Here is a 15610-nt window from a genome sequence, read left to right on the forward strand (position 1 = left end):
AATGGCAAAGAAATTATGTTTTGACCTAGAACTTGAGAAGCCCTTCTTTCTAGATGATATTCGAAAAGCACGGTTCGAAAGCCATGTTTCACACAGCTCAAAGGATTTATAACTGTGGTCAAAGTCATAGGAGATCTCGCGGGACTCGGTACCATGGAAGTGGGTACTTTGTACGAGGTACCTACCGTACCCCCTAATTCCATGCTGTATTCTGTATACACACAACGGGCCCATGGCATTTTGTACTTACAATGCATGCTAGCTGGCCACAGCACAGATACTACCTATATCCGTACAAAGTACCTACATAACTATTAATTTCATTTTTCTTGCGGCAACACTACCACCTTCACATGGATTAAAGCTAAAGTTTGATACATGATAAACGCTAAGTAATCCAGTAGATTACTTAGCATTTATTATGTATCAAAGTAAAATTCGTCACATCACCAGCAGGTTGAAAAATGTTTAAGTTGAAAAATCAAAAAAATAAACAAATTTCATCACAACATTTAGAAAGTATTTAATAACGTGAAAATAAGTCTTATTCACACAAATGACCGCAACAATCATAACAATAGAAAAATAATTTAAAAAATGCATTCAATCGCAATTGTAAATATTTTATGTACTTATTTATAGGTTTTGTTCTATAGCGCATAGATATTCAACACATTTGTTCCGATAAAACGTATTATTGTACAATACAACACTGTTGAAAAATTCTCCCACATTCATGGTCTGAACTGGCAAAGAGTTCAGTAGATCCCTCGGGCTATCTCTCAGTTTCCGACACTCACACTCTATGTCGTCCAAATAAGCCATGGACTCTTTATTTGTCATATTCTTCAAAATAATACCATTTGATGTAAACCCAGTCTTTAGAAAACACTTTCTGGACAAAATATATAAGACGCTCACATTAAAATGGGTTAACATATTAAAATTCTGCAATAGCAGAGTTTGTCCTACAAACAACTCTTTTATTGTATTACGGAGGACTTGAAAGCATTTCTTTTCGTACACACTGTAGCCTTCCTGGTAATCGTAGTCTTGAAGTCTCAATGTTTTATCAATTTCACAATCAATATTTCTCCTGTTCTCACGTCTGGAGCTGAGATTAATTTCTTTAAATTCTTCCTCAGCCAAGATCTGCTGATACAGTCTAAATATTGGCACAAAGATGAACTTGGAGCTGTTAATCTTTTGCAATGGACAACCATAAGTAAATACTAAATTGAGAGGAGCAGCCTCATCCATGAATGACAACCACAAGACTGGCTCATTGATCAGAATCAACGGATTAGCCAGAACCTCTGCCTGTAACAATGCATTCATATTTTTTGCTTTTTCTCTCAGAGACATTTTCGTATAAAGTTGCCTCTCTGTATAAGATCCTCTGTGGTATCTCGGGTTCATGTTAGTCTTGCATTCCTCATGCAATGCTCCCTTTAATATCTCATGTTCCATGTCCAATGGTTTGATGCCGTATCGCCATATGAATTCAGTGGCTACCAGCCCACGTATTCTTTTCATATCTCTATGAAGTGATATGTTATTCTGGTTTATGTAAGCTTGGAGATTGTTATCGATAACTTGGCACTGGATTGCACAGAAATAATATGCACATTCATGAACTTGCTTTAGGAAACTGTCAGGTATAGCCGATAAAGGGAACAGGGCTTGGTTTCCATATAGTTCTGTTCCGTAGGCAGACTTTAGGGTGGGTATGTACTGGTCTAAGTTGGCGCTGCCTTTGTAGTTGAGGCATATTGCGTAGACTTCAGAGTTCCCTTGTCGTGACGTCACAGGTTTGTAAATCTTGACTTCATCAAAGAGATGGTTGATGAGGTAGAGTAGACTCACAGTGGAATGCTCAAAAAAGGTGAACAGTTTAAAGATGAACGTCCCTCCTGGAATGCAACACACATTATAATTTACCTGATTGTTTATTATGTTTATAGATGAATTCAGAAGTTTTGTCATGAAATAAAAAAAAAACTAACCATAACATATAACCCCAAATGAAATTGTAACTGGCTAGGATGATAAAATGAAATTGAAAAAGCAATGGAAGTCTGAGTGGCATAAGTGGTGCTTCTGGTAATGATTATGAGCAAGACAATTTGTAAATAAGAGCAGGTAACACACCTGGGCTGAGTGCCTGTAGAGCTGTGACAATTTCACAGTAATGCAGCGGAGAGGTGACCTCCTCCTGGGCATCAGGTCTCTGCATGCAATCGATGGACCCGTCTGCAGTCACCAGCAACACCTTTAAATGATATTTTAAATTGGGTAATGAAATTACATATGAGCTAATATAATTTTTTAAAAAATACTCACATTGTAGATGTCATCATATTATTAAAATATGTTTATAAAAAGCAAATATAACCATGTATGTTATGCTCCATGTGAATGGTTACAATACAATACAAAAATCTTTATTGCACAAATTAATTACATAGTATACATAAGTACAAAATGTATAATCACACATAGCATGACATTATGGTATTGATACATTGTGCAAAAGGCGGCCTTATCGCTGTAAGCAATTTCTTCCAGGCAACCTTTTGGGAAATTGCTAGACGAGGAAATACAGAAATGTGGATTAAACTGACAATTGTAACAATAGATTTAATATAATAAATATATTTAAAATAAATATCATAAACCTACATAAATGTTAATACTATAAACTTACATACACACATTACATAAATATATACTTATATTGCACATAATTATGAATGAAAATGTAAATACAGAAACAGCTAATCAAAGAGATAAATAATATGTCATGACCTGAGATTTAAAGCTACTCAGAGTTTGAGCACGCCGGATGGAGTAAGGTATAAGGCATTCCAAAGACGAACATCATGTACAGTGAAAAAATTGGAAAAAAAAAACAGTTGAGTGGATTGGAGTAATTAGACTTAGACGAAGGTTTACAGCTGCACTACGCAAAGAACGACCCTGAGTATCGGTGCGAAATTTGAAGAGGTTTCGAAGGTGGCTGGGAGAGGAAGGTTTGAAAAGTATTGTGAATAACAAAGAAAGTGTATGCAAATCACGGCGACGTCGGATCAGGAGCCACTCGAGTTTTGTTCGAAATTCAGAAACATGGTCATATTTTCGAAGACCATAAATAAATCTAATAAAATGGTTTTGAAGACGCTCGAGCTTATTTAATTGCAGCAGCTCCTCAGTAAGGTCTAGATAGCAGGTATCTGCATAATCGAGGATACAGTAAGGAATGAGCAAGCATAACTTTGGTACTAATTGGCAAAAATTTACTGAGCCTTCGGAGAGACCAGAATGCAGCGAAAGTTTTCCTACTAACCTCGGATATTTGCACTGACCAGGATAGTGTACTATCTATATGCATACCTAGACTTTTAAGTTGCTGCTAATCTTAATAACAGTATTATCAAAGACTATTATTATGGTTACTCATTAAGAAATATAGAAAACAATTTTTATTACAGATATTTTACAACTTAACCACTATTAGTTAGGTATAGGTAATTTTTTATATATTATTAGAAAAAACATTGTAATAAAAAATAATGGTAAGCCCTTCTGGCATGATAGGGACCAACACTGTTCAAATGAGTTTCTTTCGGCATTTCTTCTCAGCAGTGGTCGTTCCGAAATGGCAGTAGTTTGTAGCTTGTGAGACTACAAACTAAATCTTGATGAGAAAAAGTGCCTGTGAAGGTCTAATTTCTGAATAATTGATTTGAATTTGAAAAAATAATACAAATATTATATAACTAACTTTATATAAATGGCATTGGCCACACCCACACTAGGTAATTGCATGTTTAACTGAATCGGTATTGTTAACATTCTTATTTATTTAGAGCCATTAGTTGTCTGACAGCTGGGCAAAGGCCTTACATTACCTAAATTTAAACATACATAGTATACATGTTTTAAATGAGTTTGACTGAAATAAGAGCTATAATCCCACCTTTCCCAAAGACCTGGCTTTCTTGACAATAGCTTGTGAGTTCTCCCAGTCCATCAGGTTGCCGGTGTTGTCCACTCCAAAGTCCCAACAGTCCAGGGTGTGGAACATGAAGCGGTCGTCACTGATCATGTTTGATGGTGAATTCCCTTCATAATATGGGTTGAGTGTGTTGGCCACCCATTTCCACTATGAAAGACAAATTCTAAATAAGAAAACTAAAATTTACAAACATTTTGCAGTTTTCAAGATGAAATTATTATGTACACATAACTCTTTCCAGATTACATTATATGAGACAGACACCTACTTTAAAAACTCACTTCAAGTCCACGATAATTCAGCTTCAAGTAGTGGTTTAGAGATGTTATGAATGCTCCTGGGGCTTCACACAAATGCAGAGATGCCATCTTGTTACTGACCACTGCTTCTCTCGGGATTATGTCGTAAGTGCACGCGCATTCGTAGAACTTGGTCCATGCCTGCGTTAAAAACTCAGGGTTGACGAGACAGCGGATCTTCCATCCTACTTCACCCGCAGGGTTCCTGCGCCGCGTGTGGCTGCTCCATTCCTCAATGTTAAAATCGTTCAACTGGCTCTTATGAAAATTTAGACGGCTCTTCAAAATCTCCAAGTCCTTGGCCTTCCATGGCGGCGTAGTAAACCAATACTCACGCTCCGGTAACTTCCAACTAGACTCAAAATGGAAAGAAAACTTTTTGTTGAACAAATCACCTATCTCTGCCTCAAACTCACCATTCCGGAATAATTTTAACCTAGGCAGATAGTGATCCATAACTTGTGGAAAATTCGTAAATTGAGCGATAGCAAATAAAGAGATAAAACATCTAATTGTTCACTTATTTTACTTGTATTTTCATTTCAACATCTTGATGTAATAACATTTTAGAGACTTGCAAATTGTTTACTTTTTGTAAAATTGAAAACAAACAAATTCAACGCAGATGCAAATGCAATGTCACAGTAAGACCACAGAGTACATGAGTGAGAATCAGTGAGTGGAGTTGTGGTGGTAGTGGGTAGAGTGGAGTGGGAGTTGTATTGTAAGATTTTGACATTAACATTTTGTTGTCTGCAATTTGACAATGACGGCAGCTGTCAATGTCAATCAAGGACCTGGATAGTTCATTTCATTCTTTCCAATGCATTCTTTCTCATTCAATTCAATAGGTCCCTCCGCCCTCCTCACTCCCTATTTGTCACAATAACGTCGCCTCGCAACTAGTACTTTGCGTGAATATACGAAGTTCTTATGATTTATGATATTATTGGTTTTATCGAGTTTCTATTCATTTAATTTTATTAACATAGGTACCTACTATTAGACATTCCATTTCATCCTGACTTTAGACGGACTCCTTAAACCTTGACGACTGTGGTGTGACTCCCGACCAATTTACCGTTATGACTGCCTTCAAAGGAAATAATTGGAATTCAGACATGCGAAACGAAGAGCGCAAAGAAGATCAGCCTCCATTTTCAAGAATCTTTGTCGTATGTAGTAAGCAATTGCAAGAGGAAGATTTGAGACCACACTTCGAAGAATTTGGAGAAGTGGAAAATATATACTTGCCCCGAGATCGAAATACCCGTGAGTCCAAGGGTGTAGCGTACATAAAGTATACTAAAACATCCCATGCAGCAGCTGCCATTGAGAAGAAAACCTTGACAGACTCAGGGAAACCTATTAAAGTAATGGTTGCTGCCAGCAAAAATGAGGTCACTCCAAGCACCAATGAGGATAGGTATAAAAGACTCTTTATCAAGGTGCCTAAAGACATAAAAAGAGAAGAAATAATTGAACACTTCTCAACATTTGGTTCAGTTATATCTGTTCACATCCACAAAGACAAAGTTACAGATGCATGCAAAGGTTTTGCCTATGTTAACTTCAAAACATTTCTTGGAGCGGCAAAAGCTTATGAGGAATGTGACAGAAAATACAAGGCAGTATTTGCCACCCCTAAGGATGAGTTGAAGAGAAGTAGGAACAGTTTAGATAATATAGGACATTTTCCAGATAATTTTGCATTCAACAATCATTATAATAGGGATAGTTTTCGCCATACGGATATCCATCCCTCACATGAAATAATGAAGAATGATATTGGTTCCACTGCTAAACCTGGTCCTGCATATAACAGAATAACAGTTACATGCAGCCCACAAGTTCCTCAAAGATACATTGAAAATTTATGTAACTTAATTCCTGGGATGTTGAACTGCCAATACACCTTAGATACATATAAAGGAATTTGTAGAGCAACTGTCACATATGAAACAGAATCGAGAGCATCATATGCAGTTGATAAGCTGAATCGATTTGAATTTCCATCTGGAGAAATGCTTACTGTCAAACTTGATGATCCTTTAAAGGCAGCGGCAAATAATTTGACTCAAGTCGTGAACAGTTTCAAAAACTCCATAGACAATGGCAACCCAGATTTGTTGCAGTTAGCAGATGCCATAGCACAAGCATCTTCTCTTATTAAGGCAGCCACATCTGGAGGGAAAAATGAAATACATGCTCCATCTCATAACCTAAATGCATGCAGTGTCACCTTGCCACCCCCACAACCCATGGCAAACAGCGACAGCCGAATTGCCCAAAGATGTTTTATAGTATGTAAACCTCATCCCCCTCCAATAACTGTCCTTCAAGATGCATTTTGCCGTTTTGGTGATCTTATAAATGTTTGTACAATTCCAAACAAAACATTTGGTTTTGCTAAATATGCTTCCATTCAGGCAGCACAGGAAGCCATAAAAGTTTTGAATGGAGCAATGATTGGTGGGGTTCAATTGAAAGTTTGCATAGCTGATGAAAAGCCATCTAAGGATGAGGATCAAAGAATGCACATTGATGACCAAAATGATAATTACACTGACCCTGACCTGGACAGGAAAAGAATGAAGCTTTATGACAACTCTAGATCTGATGATGCACAAACCTCTCACACTTAACCATAGGTTTAGGATATATACTCTCAACTAAGTTGACAATGTTTTACTACTTATAGTGAGATCTAATTAAGAAACAAAACTGCTTGAATTACTTTATTAACTGACAGATTCTACTATTGTTATTAGACATCATTTAGACTAGTAGAGTACATACATAGAAAGCTGTTGTAGTTATTACTTGTATTTCGAGATTATAGCATACTTTTTTATTTCAGACATTTTTATTTACGATACTTAAAACTAACCATTCAAGTACATTCATACATTCATCTGAACTGGATCATTGACTAACAAAAGTGAACACATCCACTTGTGATTTTAACAACGGCTTACAATACAATACTGTAAAGAGATCAGTAAACTCAATTAGAATATTGACCTGCTACTGGTTCACAAATCATGAGTACTATTAGGTATAAGCTTTTAAGTATATGAACAAAATTTCTGTATTAATGGGATGGGAGTTTTGTGACATATGGCTCCGATTACACATATTGATATATTGAATACTCCCACTCCCCTGCTGAAGTACTAAAGCAAAATAGTTATACTGAGAGACTTCTATACAAAATGAAGTCAATTTTTTTCTCTGACTTGCAAGTAGGTAATGTACTGCATTGTTTCAGTGTTAAACAACCACTCAAAACCATTGACGCACTGGGTTTCAATCGCAACATGATTTTGCCATCACATACTTCTGTAATATACTATTTTATGCACTTTTAAAGTGTAGAAACTCAACAATAAGACACTTTGACAGAATTGTATAATTCTAAATGACTTGTGGCATTTATCTTTCATGATTTTCTCTTCTACATGAGTTTCTATCTATGTAGCTGACTAATGGACTTTAGGGTACCACAACCAATGTGTCATTTTAAAGTAACATTTCAGTCACCCTATGCCAGCTTTATGGAAATTCTAAGGGCTAAATATATAAGCCCTTAAAACAATAAACACCTTAGAATACAGTCACAACTATGTAACTCCCTGCTGTACCTATTAGTATGTATTAAAAACTGGAATAATGGTGTTTTACATACTAATACCCACAAGTAATCTCATTTCTAACTGCACACGGTTTCCCATTGCAGTCCTTAGGCTTGCCAACCGAGATGTTGCAATCTGTGCACATCTCCAAATGATGAGATCCCATAGACAAAAGTTTGGACATCTAGTTCCTATTTTGAAGTAGGTATGACACTTCATTGATGCCGGCGAGTAACTTGTTGACAACATTGTCATATTGGAGAGCTTTGTTGTCTTGCAGTGTAGTTGTCCAGTTCTTGTTGCTTTCACTAAGCTCTGTTTTTGCTTCGACCATCTGAAATTTTTCAAGTTTTTATTTAGATTATGGAAATCAATTTGCGACTACATTACTAATAGGTACTATTGATATAATGCTATTTCTTCTATTTCTATTAACAGTATTATAATGGGACCTTGATAATTTACAAGTATATATTGACAATCATACTTGGAAGCGGTGGTGGTGAATGGCTAAGACACCTGCCTGTGGATCAAAAGGTCCCAGGTTCGAATCCTACTCGTGCCATATGAGTTTGTATTCAAATCTGACTCATATAAAGTAGTTTTCATCAACCACCACTTCCTTCCGGTGAAGGAAAACGTTGTGAGGAAACTTGCACACTGGTTGATTATTGAATGGAGAAGGCAATGCCAAGAAAGTTGTTGTGTGTGTTTCATTCCATGTAATGACCACGACCCTCAGCCATGAGGAATATGACTATGAAGAATGAATTGACAATCATACTGATGTTTACTTGCCCAAAGAACCTGAGCAAATTTTATATATTCAGTAAATACAGAGACAATGACACACAAATAAATTATAAAATTAATAGTGAAGGTACGTGCCTTTGTAAACATGTCCACATCTTGACACAACTGACCAAGTTTAATCTCCAAATCAGGATTCCTGTTACTGCCGTCACCTTTATTCATTTTTATATTAGCAAGCCGTTTTTTCAACTGGTCCAAGCTTGAAGCATATGGCTCCAAGTCCAAAGGTTCCATATTTCCCAGAAGTTCTCTGTTTTGGGGTAAAGAAACAGTCAAATTCTTCTTCAGTTCTTCAGCGTACCCCTTCATCTTCGAAATAATGTCGTCTATGTTAATGTCTGATGTGTTTTCCACCATATCCGGCAATAACAGCTTTGGAACGTCGGCCTCTAAAAACTTTGATATATCTTCATGTCTCAAGCCAGTGTTGACCGATTCTTCATTCGCACTTGGTGCTTTAGGTACAGATTCAAATATAGCCTTTATGTCTCGCATTAACTTCTGGGAATCCGCCAGTTCCTTGTCCAGGTCTTGGGTCTTCTTTTCTAGCGCATCCAGGCGTATTATTGACTGCAAGTACGTAGCGTATTCCGTGAGATTGGGGTTGCAGCGATTCATTTTCTTGTTTACCAGATATCCTTATCAAATTGCTTCTAATTATTGGGAGCCGCCGTTAAAAACCAATCAAAACAAATCGTAGAAAAATGATGGGATGCAAAATCGATTCGATTTCATTTCACTCCCACAACTAGTCTCATAGACAAAATTTAACTGATGTTGGTATTTTTTGGTCCGATTTTTGGCAGTTGGCAGCCCGCTTTTCCCGTGACTGTCCTGCGGGCCCTCAGCCCATTCACGGTAATCCTGCTCGCCATGGATCGTGCTGTTGCCGTGCGTATATTATTAGTACCAACAATAAGAAAAAAAAATTGATTAATTGATAGAACTGATAACAGACAAGCATGCACATGCTGTTTATTTCAGTTTGCTTCTTGTGATGTTTACAATACAATAGATTTGCAATAAATATAATTAAAAATGGTTAGAAAACTTAAGTTTCATGAACAGAAACTTCTCAAGAAAGTAGATTTTATATCATGGAAAGTCGACAACAATTTACATGAAGTGAAAGTTATGAAAAAGTATTATATTCAAAAACGCGAGGATTACACGAAGTGAGATTGCTAACATCGATATTTTATTCATCACACACGTGGACTAAACGTTGTGCCAGCTCCTCAAATGCTTTTTGATGTATTTTTGTTTATATTGCAGATATAACAAACTGTCCAGAGAGGTAAGAGAGTTGGCAAACAAAATTAAAGATCTTGACGCCAACAATGAGTTTAGGACCGAATCTAGTGCACAGTTGTTGGAGAAATTGTATCAGATGGGTTTGATCCCTACGAGGTGGGACTTGGCACTGGCCAGTAATGTATCAGCAAGTGCTTTTTGCAGACGGAGACTTCCAGTAGTTATGGTCAGAAGTAAGTAAAATATGATTCATCATTCGTTTTAATGTTTGAAGCGTTTGATCCCAGGTTCGAATCCTACTCGTGCCACATGAGTTTGTATAGTAATTTTCATAGATATGCACTTATTTCTAGTGAAGGAAAACATAATGGAACTGCATACTGGTTGACAGTTTAAGATCATTAATGTTTGTGCAATTACTTGCCACTACATGTTGGTAGGCAGTTGTACAAGTCATGTCAGATGACTTGAATAAAATCTGATACTGGTTTACCACAATTACCACTCAAAAAGAAAGATGTCTTCAATGTTTGAGCACTGGTAACACCACTGATGGCCTAATAGAGATTGGTTGGTCTCACGAAATGAGTGCTTTTATATGTTTTTGTTAATTTTCTCTCTCACATCTGAGAATTTACTTGGTTACTTCTGCAGCTGTATAAGTGTTGGCACCTGTAGTCCACTTTCTTAGAACATCTTTTATTTACTCTCTTAGTTTTGAGATAAACAATGTTTTGATATATTTTCCAGATAGGATGTCGGAGAATCTAAAAGAAGCCACAAAGTTCATTGAACAGGGTCATGTGCGAGTTGGTCCAGAAGTGGTGAAGGATCCGGCATTCCTTGTCACCAGGTCGTTGGAAGACTTTGTCACTTGGGTTGATGGTTCTGCTATACAAAAACATGTCTTGGAATATAATGAGATGGTATGTTTTGGTTACACATTTTATAGTTGCTTTGTCAAGTATTCATAAAAAAAGTTCAATTGTTGAAGGCCATGATCCAAATAGGTCAGACATCATCATCAGGTTCTAAAAGTAATCATCCAATTTTATGATTCATGTAAAACTACTTTCTACTAAATCGTGGTAGTCATATTAATAATAATTACTAAAGTAGAACTGCATGACATTTTTTTATTAGCTGTTTGAGTCCCACTGCTGGGCAAAAGCCTCCCCTAACTTCTTTCATGCATTCCTATCCTTATAATTTACTGCATGACATGCAAGCAGTAAATCATATATTGCTAGTGGCCCGTCAGACATGTAAAAACATAATTAATTATTTTAAAAAATCCTTACGAATCACACGTCGTTTTTCGAGTTTCTCGCGAACATATGTAGACAGATGTGGCAGAGGACTTTGTATATTATATAAGGATTTAATTATATGAATGATATTGTTTCAGAGGGATGACTTTGACATGCTGTAGTTTAAGGTAAATTAGAAATTAATCATTACTTCAAAATTGTAAATACAGGCAGAATAAAAAAATGATCAAAAATAAACTATTGTTGACAAATATAACACTTTTATTTACTTACATATTATAAATCAACTTAATATACCAATTACTATGTCTTTTCTAATGCAATAATTGTACAATATCGGCGAACATTTCGTAAAACATTACCGGATTTGACATACATTGCATTTCTTGTAGTACATAAAAGCTATCATATAAACAAAGTAATGTTCGTGCATTCGCATCGGTATCTGTCTGAGTTCGACGATAGCCTGCATCAGAAATACGATAAAACCATCAGGTAAATAAAGCCATCTATGCTTTTGCTTCATCATCAAAATCTTCCGATTGAGAGTACATCGCTCTCCCCCCGTGCCTCCAAAACTGTAGCTATCCTCATCAAAGCGTCGGCCTGTGACAAAAAAGAAAACAAAATTAATTTTTAATTGGCAAAAGTTATCTGTTTATAGTATCTAATGGCCTATATAGAAGATGTTTGATAGAACAGGTTTGGTATGACTATTTCATTTTCAATGCATACAAATGATGTAGATGAGCGCGTAATGCAGCGTTTCATACACATCTGTCTTCCGCCCCGCGTATAGTCACAGAACTTAGAGAAATGGCGAAAAGCCATCTCTGGTTTGATATGGCATAGTCAACATCAAGTTTTTTTTATATACTATATATCGGGTATAAACATTATACATTAAAATATACATCTTAAACTTACTTAGGAATTATAATATAAAAAATTATACATCTAAAACTTACTTAGGAATCACATATCCATGTTTTAAACCTCATGAAAATCTGTGCAGTCATTTTTGATTTTAACTCAGACGGGTTGACAGACACAGCAGAGGAATTTCTTTTATAATATGTAAAGTATAAGGATGATTTACTTGTCCAACTGATTAAACAGAAATTGCCAGATATTATTAAATAGTTTGAGTGGAAATCCTTTGTTGTTATTAAACTGTGATACCTACCTGATTAGAGGTAGCTTCAGCGAGTTTCTTCAATGCCTCGGCTTGTATGAGAGCGGCTTCGGCTGTCTTCGCCGCGACCGAAGCTCTCTGCTCCTCAGCCTTCGCGCGAAGCAGCTCGGCTTCCGCACGCTTTTTCTCAACTTCTATCAGCCATTTTGGATATATATCTGTAATTTTTAAAGACAATTTTTGGTACAGTCGGTAAGACGATTTGTATGCATGAAACGACATGCTGTGAAAGTCCCAGGATCTTTCGAAATATATGTTAGAATCTACAAGAGTTTGTATGCCCATCTGACTGATAAGGAAATCTGCACACTGATAGTCTTTGAATAAAATACGATTTAGCAATTATAGACTCTTGATAAAAAAGAATTACTATTTGTATGAGCCATAGCGCTGTTCCAATGTGCTTTTTTATATAATCTATAACACCATGTCAACTTTATGGTATGCAATAATAACCATTGAGTACCACCGAGCCACTGCCGACAGATACGGATTATTAGGGAAAATTTGTTGTCAGATTAGTAGTGTTCGATTAATGAGTAGCGCAAGTTGTTGGCTAACAATTTGTAATTATTTCTAAATGCTACAAAGTTCACTTTCAGATCTGGCTACCCTTAGAGATAAAGATAAAAGAGATATAAAAATATACAGATGTGATTTAAGACATTTTTAACAATTCTAATTTAGAATTGTATCAATATCTTAGAATTTCTCAACGCCAACCTGAATTGAACTTTACTAAAAGCCATAGAAAAATTATACTCACTGGATAACAGAGGATCACTAGAATTTTGATCAGAATCATTGACAGCATCATTATTGTTACACTCAGAATCTACATCACTTGTTTGTTCATCACCTGAAATCAAATTCAAGTTTCTAAATGACATCAGGTCATGATGGAAAATGATGTTTTTCTGATTGGGGGGGATGAGACCCGGGGGTCTTGAATGTATCTGTTATAAAATATAGTATCGTTGAGTTAGCATCCCATAACACAAGTTTCGAACTTACTTTGGGGTTAGCTCAATCTGTATGATTTTAATATATTTATTTATTTATAGTTTTATAGTTATACCTATACCTGCATGCAAGGAGGGATTGGGCTACCAAATGATAGCAATACATGTATTACTTGTTGGATCAAAATCTTGAGACTGCTTCAAGATGAAAACTCACCAGATAAATGGTTACTGTCAACATCGTCACACGCCTCCAACTTTATTATAGGTGGCGAGTCATTCTGTAATAACATAATTTGAATGATTGATACATTTTTTAATCTCAAAATCATAATAACTTTTGCTCAGATATTTTTCATTTATTTATTTAAGCACATATTACAAATTACGAAATAAAGAATGCTAGATTGAGCTAGCCCCAAAGTAAAATACAAGAATGCTATATTCAAATACAATATTCTTAATTCAACTTACGATTATATACATCAGTTATGTCAAAATTTTACTTAAAATTAAGTCTACCATCAAGCTTTCAGAGAGCAGGTGAAGATGAATCGGCGCAACAAACTTCACCTTCACTGCAGCATTTTCTCCAAGGTTGCTTTTTTTTTACATTGAGCAGTTGAAATTTGGCAGTGTGCTTAGCACGAAGAAAATTATACATTCTGAGCCAGGATCCAGAGTGTATCACATAAGTTGACATGAGACATCACTTACACAATCAAAATCTTCATCTAATGCAGAATCATTTGCTTTCTGATCACATCCTCCTAAAATAGCTAGAGCTTTCTTGTCAAGTTTTGTTAATCTTAATTTGTTTTTTCCAACGAGTTGTGATCGTTTTTTCAACTTATGCTTCCAGTCACACCAGTACTGTAACATTATCGCAACAATAGTATAAAACAAAGTCACCCACCGCATCCAAGTTTTCTTCTTTTAAACCACACAATGGATTTTTAATGCAGTTTTCATTGTTAGACTATATATTCCTAAAAGTACATCGGTAAATGACCCAGTGCAAAGCCAGGCCAGATTACTAGTTTGAATATATAAACTAGTTCTTGGTTGAGATTGCTATTACCTACTACCCATGTATTTAATCTCTCTTTTTCTCATCTGAGCAATATCCTTGTTGTTGTTTCACTGTGTTTGTGTCTATTAAATCCACATTACAAGTTGAGTGTTGTCTATTATTTATTCATTTATGTTGAGTGTGTTATTGCTATCACTGAAAAGACATGACATGACATTTATGACTACCTACTCCAAACTACTCTAATGAACTAAACTATCCACCAATGTGCAGTTTCCTCACGATGTTTTCCTTCACAGGAATCAAGTGATGGTGGATGAAAACATATACATGATACATGAGTCAAATTGGTATACAAACTTATGTAGTACGGGTAGGATTCGAACATGGGACCTTTCGATCACAGGCGGACCGTCTTAACCACTGAGCCACCACCGCATCTGTTTCATAAGATTGTCCATCATCATAAGACGTAACAAGATAAGGCCACCTTATTCCAGCCATCAGCAGTTTTCGTGACGCCCCCTCTGTAGGCGTTCAGTGTCGAGGCCAGTTTCTCCCATAACGCTTTGGATTGGGTTCTTTCTTCCAGGGTTCGTAGGTTGCCGTTAGCTAAATCCACGTGCTGGTTCATGAAATCTATCATTAACTTTACTTGTTCCACGGCAATGAATTTTCTATTTATTTCAGTCATTTTTATGCTTATTGCAACGTTCGTTTTACTCAATAGTTAAGGCCTAACAAGTAAATACTAGGACAATATAGGAATTTAATTATATACATGCCTCTCAAGGAGAATTATATGATATAACAACGTTTCGACCATTAATGCAAATCAAACAACAAATTTTCGGGATAGCCGATAGGTAGGTGGGTAGTAGTAGTAGGATAGCTATATAAAAATGTACTCTGAGTAGCACGTAGGTAGGTACCTATACTGTTTTTTTTCTTGTTTTTTGTTGTTTGACACTGTCAACTTGACAGTTTTTCGTTTATCCAACCGTTGCATAGAGAACAATCATAGACCTAATTTCTTTTGCTTAGTGTATTCAAAATACCGCAGGGATGGTATTCTCATTTCATATCAGTTTCATATTGAAACTTGACATTTAAATAGTAGAAAGCGGAAA

The 15610-nt window shown here is 36.1% G+C and overlaps 5 protein-coding genes across 7 annotated transcripts; 2 read left to right on the forward strand and 3 right to left on the reverse strand.

The window, feature by feature from the left end:
• Positions 1–498: 498 nt before the first annotated feature.
• Positions 499–5035, reverse strand: aft (adrift). Of its 2 annotated transcripts, XM_053745997.1 has the most exons (5): positions 4734–5035; positions 4300–4458; positions 3980–4165; positions 2152–2272; positions 499–1913 (listed from the first exon to the last, which is right to left on the reverse strand). In XM_053745997.1, the coding sequence occupies exons 1-5, from the start codon at positions 4734–4736 to the stop codon at positions 637–639; spliced, it is 1746 nt and encodes a 581-aa protein (XP_053601972.1). In that variant the 5' UTR covers positions 4737–5035; the 3' UTR covers positions 499–636. The 2 variants fall into 2 exon arrangements, with proteins under 2 accessions (XP_053601972.1, XP_053601971.1); XM_053745996.1 differs by having other exon boundaries at positions 4300–5035.
• Positions 5036–5166: 131 nt separating this feature from the next.
• Positions 5167–7171, forward strand: LOC128670382 (RNA-binding protein 45-like). Its single transcript, XM_053746005.1, has one exon. It carries the CDS (start codon positions 5403–5405, stop codon positions 6960–6962), a length of 1560 nt encoding a protein of 519 aa, XP_053601980.1. The 5' UTR covers positions 5167–5402; the 3' UTR covers positions 6963–7171.
• LOC128670396 (uncharacterized) lies at positions 7043–9562 on the reverse strand. The gene is made up of 2 exons (XM_053746030.2): positions 8841–9562; positions 7043–8286 (listed from the first exon to the last, which is right to left on the reverse strand). Exons 1-2 carry the CDS (start codon positions 9381–9383, stop codon positions 8137–8139), a joined length of 693 nt encoding a protein of 230 aa, XP_053602005.1. The 5' UTR covers positions 9384–9562; the 3' UTR covers positions 7043–8136.
• A 143-nt stretch (positions 9563–9705) lies between these two features.
• LOC128670400 (uncharacterized protein) lies at positions 9706–11546 on the forward strand. Its single transcript, XM_053746034.2, has 4 exons — positions 9706–9940; positions 10041–10252; positions 10770–10945; positions 11428–11546. Exons 1-4 carry the CDS (start codon positions 9804–9806, stop codon positions 11449–11451), a joined length of 549 nt encoding a protein of 182 aa, XP_053602009.1. The 5' UTR covers positions 9706–9803; the 3' UTR covers positions 11452–11546.
• Positions 11547–11573: 27 nt separating this feature from the next.
• LOC128670394 (uncharacterized) lies at positions 11574–15383 on the reverse strand. Of its 2 annotated transcripts, XM_053746028.2 has the most exons (7): positions 15266–15379; positions 14874–15105; positions 14165–14320; positions 13665–13728; positions 13252–13344; positions 12477–12643; positions 11574–11896 (listed from the first exon to the last, which is right to left on the reverse strand). In XM_053746028.2, exons 2-7 carry the CDS (start codon positions 14982–14984, stop codon positions 11819–11821), a joined length of 669 nt encoding a protein of 222 aa, XP_053602003.1. In that variant the 5' UTR covers positions 14985–15105; positions 15266–15379; the 3' UTR covers positions 11574–11818. The 2 variants fall into 2 exon arrangements, with proteins under 2 accessions (XP_053602003.1, XP_053602002.1); XM_053746027.2 differs by having other exon boundaries at positions 11582–11896; positions 14971–15383.
• Between the last annotated feature and the right edge of the window lie 227 nt (positions 15384–15610).

This window comes from Plodia interpunctella, chromosome 5, assembly GCF_027563975.2.
Source record: "Plodia interpunctella isolate USDA-ARS_2022_Savannah chromosome 5, ilPloInte3.2, whole genome shotgun sequence".
Classification (NCBI taxonomy): Eukaryota; Metazoa; Arthropoda; class Insecta; order Lepidoptera; family Pyralidae; genus Plodia; species Plodia interpunctella.

Bases quoted from the DNA above. Each gene is read 5' to 3' on its own strand.
- aft (XM_053745996.1), bottom strand. From the start codon at position 4,773: ATGGATCACTATCTGCCTAGGTTAAAATTATTCCGGAATGGTGAGTTT. The intron at 2,273-3,979 runs GTGGGATTATAG...TATCATTTAAAG, and splicing joins AAGCCAGGTCTTTGGGAAAG to GTGTTGCTGGTGACTGCAGA. The intron at 1,914-2,151 runs GTGTGTTACCTG...GTTGCATTCCAG, and splicing joins TCTACAGGCACTCAGCCCAG to GAGGGACGTTCATCTTTAAA.
- LOC128670382 (XM_053746005.1), top strand. From the start codon at position 5,403: ATGACTGCCTTCAAAGGAAATAATTGGAATTCAGACATGCGAAACGAA.
- LOC128670396 (XM_053746030.2), bottom strand. From the start codon at position 9,383: ATGAATCGCTGCAACCCCAATCTCACGGAATACGCTACGTACTTGCAG. The intron at 8,287-8,840 runs GCACGTACCTTC...GAAAAATTTCAG, and splicing joins ATGTGGACATGTTTACAAAG to ATGGTCGAAGCAAAAACAGA.
- LOC128670400 (XM_053746034.2), top strand. From the start codon at position 9,804: ATGGTTAGAAAACTTAAGTTTCATGAACAGAAACTTCTCAAGAAAGTA. The intron at 9,941-10,040 runs GTGAGATTGCTA...TTTATATTGCAG, and splicing joins AAACGCGAGGATTACACGAA to ATATAACAAACTGTCCAGAG. The intron at 10,253-10,769 runs GTAAGTAAAATA...TATATTTTCCAG, and splicing joins TCCAGTAGTTATGGTCAGAA to ATAGGATGTCGGAGAATCTA.
- LOC128670394 (XM_053746027.2), bottom strand. From the start codon at position 15,174: ATGACTGAAATAAATAGAAAATTCATTGCCGTGGAACAAGTAAAGTTA. The intron at 13,345-13,664 runs GTGAGTTTTCAT...ATTTGATTTCAG, and splicing joins TGACAGTAACCATTTATCTG to GTGATGAACAAACAAGTGAT. The intron at 12,644-13,251 runs GTGAGTATAATT...TAAAAATTACAG, and splicing joins TAGTGATCCTCTGTTATCCA to ATATATATCCAAAATGGCTG.